General features: G+C 45.0%; 1 protein-coding gene across 1 annotated transcript in view; it reads left to right on the plus strand.

Annotated features, from left to right (window-relative positions):
- Positions 1-5,000, plus strand: part of bcl11ba (BAF chromatin remodeling complex subunit BCL11B a) — a 68,199-nt gene that overhangs the window by 62,298 nt on the left and 901 nt on the right. Inside the window, 2 exon segments of the mRNA XM_046308104.1 lie at positions 1-1,632; positions 3,727-5,000. The exon segment at positions 1-1,632 is cut by the window's left edge and continues 103 nt beyond it; the exon segment at positions 3,727-5,000 is cut by the window's right edge and continues 901 nt beyond it. Of these exon segments, the coding sequence (XP_046164060.1) occupies positions 1-1,632; positions 3,727-3,749 (1,655 nt within the window). The 3' untranslated portion in view covers positions 3,750-5,000.

The raw sequence follows: 5,000 nt of genomic DNA on the forward strand, positions 1-5,000 counted from the left end.
GAGAGCCCCCTCCAGGCTTCATGGAGAACCGCGGAGGCCTCCCCAACACACCTCCCTTCGTCAGCCCCCCACCCCGCCACCACCTGGACCCCCACCGGCTGGAACGCCTTAGTGCCGAAGAAATGGGGCTCATCTCCCAGCACCCCAGTGCCTTCGAGAGGGTGATGCGGCTGACGCCGATGGCCATCGAATCCCAGTCCATGGACTTCTCCAGGCGGCTCCGGCAGCTGGCAGGGAACAACAACGTGGCCACCCCTCCTCTGTCGCCCAGCCGGGTCAACCCCATGCACCGCCTGCTCAACCCCAACCCCTTCCAGCCCAGCCCAAAGTCTCCCTTTCTCAGCACCCCGCCCCTGCCGCCCATGCCCCCCAACAGCACCACCCCGCCCCAGACGCAGGCCAAGAGCAAGTCATGCGAGTTCTGTGGGAAGACCTTCAAGTTCCAGAGTAACCTGGTGGTCCACCGGCGGAGCCACACCGGGGAGAAGCCCTATAAGTGTCAGCTGTGTGACCATGCCTGCTCCCAGGCCAGCAAGCTGAAGAGACACATGAAAACACACATGCATAAGTCTGGTTCCATGACAGGACGGTCTGACGACGGGCTCTCCACCACCAGTTCACCGGAGCCGGGCACCAGCGACGTGACAGGAGAGGGCATGAAGAACCGAGATGGAGACTTCAGGGGTGAGGGCGAAGAGGAGGAAGAGGAGGAGGAGGAAGAGGAGCCGGAGAACGAGAGCAGGCCGGAGTCAAACTTCAGCATGGACAACATGGAGTTCTACCGTAACCGTGAGAACGGCTCCAAGCCGCCATCAGACGAGAAGAATGCCCTCTCTCTGGGCAAGATGGTGGAGAGCGTGGGCCTGAGCACTATACAGCAGTACAATAACTTGATAGTCGACAATCGTAAAAATCGGATGCTCTTCTCCAAGAGGGGGTCCGACGGGCAGCGGGACACTGGGGATGAGGACTCTGTGGTGGGAGAGATGGAGAGGGAGCACCATCACCACCAGATGGAAAGGGACCACCAGAAGCCCACGGTCAACGGCAGGAACTGTGGCTCCGGCGACTCTTTCTCAGGCCTGTTCCCCCGCAAACCCACTCCCATCACCAGCCCCTGCTTGTCCAACTCCTCCAACAAGAGGATCAAGATCGAGAAGGACCTGGAAATGCCCCCGGCGCCCCTCATCCCCTCCGAGAACGTCTACTCCCAGTGGCTGGTGGGATACGCTGCCTCACGACATTTCATCAAAGACCCTTTCCTGGGCTTTACCCACTCCAGACAATCTCCCTTTGGCACCTCCTCTGAGCACTCGTCTGAGAACGGCAGCCTGCGTTTCTCCACGCCTCCCGGGGACCTCCTGGATGGCGGCCTGTCGGGGCGCAGCGGCACAGCCAGCGGGGGCAGCACTCCTCACTTGGGGGGCCCGGGACCTGGCCGGCCCAGCTCCAAGGAGAGCCGACGGAGCGACACCTGCGAGTACTGCGGCAAGGTGTTCAAGAACTGCAGCAACCTGACAGTGCACCGACGCAGCCACACGGGAGAGAGGCCCTACAAGTGCGAGCTGTGCAACTACGCCTGCGCCCAGAGCTCCAAGCTCACCCGCCACATGAAGACCCACGGGCAGATGGGTAAGGAAGTGTACCGCTGTGACATTTGCCAAATGCCCTTCAGCGTGTACAGCACTCTCGAGAAACACATGAAAAAGTGGCACGGGGAACATTTGATGACCAACGAGGTCAAAATTGAGCAAGCCGAGAGAAGCTAAGCCAGATTTTCCTATTTTGCCTCTTTCGCCACACATTGACTTATATATTTAAAAAAAACAAAAATACAAAAAGGGGTAGCTGGATACTCTTTTTCTTAAATATCGAATTTTGGGTTAATTTTATGTTTTTGCCTGAGAAACTGCCAACCGAGAAAAACAATTAAACAAACAAACAGATATTAACAGCACCAATTGAAGCCGATCTAAACTGCCTCATTTGGCTAAAGATCATTTTTAACGGTCGGTCAGAGGCTGAATTAAATTATAACATATGTGGAGCCTTTAACTGTGCAATAATTTCTGTATTTATTGGATTTTGTAATATTTTGGCATGTGCAGGTACGTTTTTATTTAGTCATTTTAAATTTGTTTTACTTTTTATTTTAATTGCTGGGATTTGATTTGTATTATTTTTCAACCCAGAGAATATCCTGAGATTTTTTTGCAGACGAAAAACAACAACATTTGAACACTCTTTAGGCCGCTGCTCACAGGAAATTGTATATTTAAAGCTACACGTGTAATTTCTTGAAGAGAAGCCAAATTGAATCTTTTAATTTTTAGAAAGCATAACTGAGAAAGCTATTTTTTGCTTGTTATACACGACAGGATACACGCACGCGGACAACAATCCTTTGGCGTTGTGGCGCGAACTGACTTTAAACATGTCAATCTAATTAGATATGTAGCACTGAATGTCAATTATGACGGTAAACCTAAAGAGAACACCGAGGTTCACAAACTCTGCCTCTTCCCAAGTAAATACATTTATTAAAAAGAAGGAAGAAAAAGAAACTGGTTATCACAAAGGCAGCTGCTTAGCGGTACCTAGTACCAACCCGGACGGAAACACGCTAGAAAAACAGATACTGCTTATGTATCCCTAAAGAAGCCCCTCACAGTTCTCTCACACTGTTTACATCTAAACAAGCCTGTCCTAAACTCACCATAACTCATCCTAAGCACAACATACCTGCTATGACAATGCAAGTACTGATGTTTTTTTTGTTTTTGTAAAATCTTTTATCACACAGTTGTAGGATGGCTAAACCGTCGGGCTAAACTGCGCAGCTTTATAACGAGAGAGAGCAGGGAGATCTTAGGGTGAGCTATAGGGTCTCTTTCCTCTCCTTTATTTTCCCATTCACCCCCCCCCACTCATTACCATTCCGTGGATGAGTTGAACACACTTGCCCATGCCTACCGATTACACCCTCCCCCAATCCCTTGTCTCTGATACTCACTCCCTCTCACTCCTCTGCTAGCTGACTATTAAAACTCCCAGTACTATCACTAACTCCCTGTCGGACTCTCAGCACAGAGTAGCATCACAGAGAGTCTCATCGCCCTCAGTCCCAGTCAGGCTGCAGTACCTGTCAGCCATTTCAAACTGCATTACGATAGACACCTACTTCAGGGACGCTGTATCTTTTTAAATGTCCTCTTTTCCCCTGTTTTGATCACCATTCATATTTAATGTTACTCTTGGTAATCATTTTTTTGTTGTAATCAAGTCCATATGTCATCTACTGCATTGTTCAGTTTAGGAAGGGGCTGGGTAGTGGTGGTCACAGCCGTGGCGGATTAGAATGACATAAAATGGATTTAAATATTATTGTTAATAACTATTACATTCAGTGACAATGTTTATGATATCACTTGAAAACAGCCCTATGCATTTTTTTCTAGAAATATCTAGCAATCGTTTTGAAAATGAATTTATACTGTATAGTAAAAACTCTGATTGTATAGTGTGCCATAGTCAAAATGTTTATGATGTTGACTTTTTCTTCTGGCTAAAAATTGTTAAGTCCCCTGTGAGACAGAACCAGTGGCAGTTACTTAGTGATATGCAGACCAGTAAATTGCACAGTTCTAGATACATACAGTGTCTGTAGAAGTCTGTTGAGCGTGTGCCCAAACAGTAAGACTATTTTTTCTTTCTTTCCTCATTCAGGGCTCCCTGTGATGTGTAGTTGAACGCATTCTGAGAGAAGTAGCAACTCTGACACACACAGAATGCACAGCTGAGTGAGCTTTTTAGGAAAGATTTTTCGGTCTTCAGCAAGCACCAACCTTTGCCCAAATCACCACTCTCTGTTATTTTGAATAATGTACCCCCGTCCTACCCCCCTGTTCCGATCTCCCTCAAGTTGACCTTTGACATCCAAGTATTTTTTATTTTTTTATTTTTTAGAATTGAGGTAAAAATATGTCATTGAGAAGAAATAGAAAAACATGAACAGCTCTTTGCAGATGACCCGCACTTTATGATTTGTCTATTATTATTTTTTTTACACACAAAAAAAAGAAAAAGAAAATTGAAAATACGGCTTCTGAGCAAGAAATTACTTTGACTGGATTTATTCGGCCTGGGTAACGGGTTCTAGAGTTTGGAATCAGTTGAGATTGAAGTGCTAGCATTGCTATAGGCGTGGCTTTCCCAATGCTGGCACTATAAAAATGAGAAATTAATTTATTGGGACAGTTTTTGTACTGCCATTCAATTTGACATGAGTGTGCCTTGAATACTGATCTTCCTATTCACCGTCTCTCAAGACAAATGCAACACTTTTGTGAAGCAAAGGAATTGAACATAATGAAAACAATGTATCAAATTTATGCGTCAACTTAGTTTCTAATTTGATTATGAAATGTCAATAGAATATCAGAGATTACTTAAAAAACAAAAAAATTAAACAAAGCTGCATTTAGGTTAGGAGTACTCAGCACAACATTGGTGTGTCTGTGTGTGTATATATGTATGCATATGTACATATAAAGGCACAAACCTATATATAGATATATATCAAATTCTTCACTTCAGGACAAGACTGCGTCCCTAGATAGAAACATGGTCAGAGTGGATTGTTATACCACACAATAGTCAAGGAAGAGACTGGACAAAAAAATCAGGAACTGCAGAAACAAAACAAAAAATAATTTAGTGCACTCTGTCTTAAAATACGTTTACAGTATTGAAACAAGTACAAGGGTCAAATAATAATTGTGTGTATGTGTGTTTTTAAAAAAAGTATTTTTTTTTCCCAAGTTTGCTTATACCGTTTCTCTGAATGCCATAGTGGCGATGTGTATATTGTTTTTTTTTGGTGACGGGGTTTTAGTATATATAAATATACTGTATATGAATATATATTACATTTTTCTTGTTTACTGTAAAAGTATACCAGTATTTGTAATATTGGAGAATGCCTGGGCATTTTACAAAAA

The sequence above is a fragment of the Oncorhynchus gorbuscha genome, linkage group LG17 (genome assembly GCF_021184085.1).
Source record: "Oncorhynchus gorbuscha isolate QuinsamMale2020 ecotype Even-year linkage group LG17, OgorEven_v1.0, whole genome shotgun sequence".
Classification (NCBI taxonomy): Eukaryota; Metazoa; Chordata; class Actinopteri; order Salmoniformes; family Salmonidae; genus Oncorhynchus; species Oncorhynchus gorbuscha.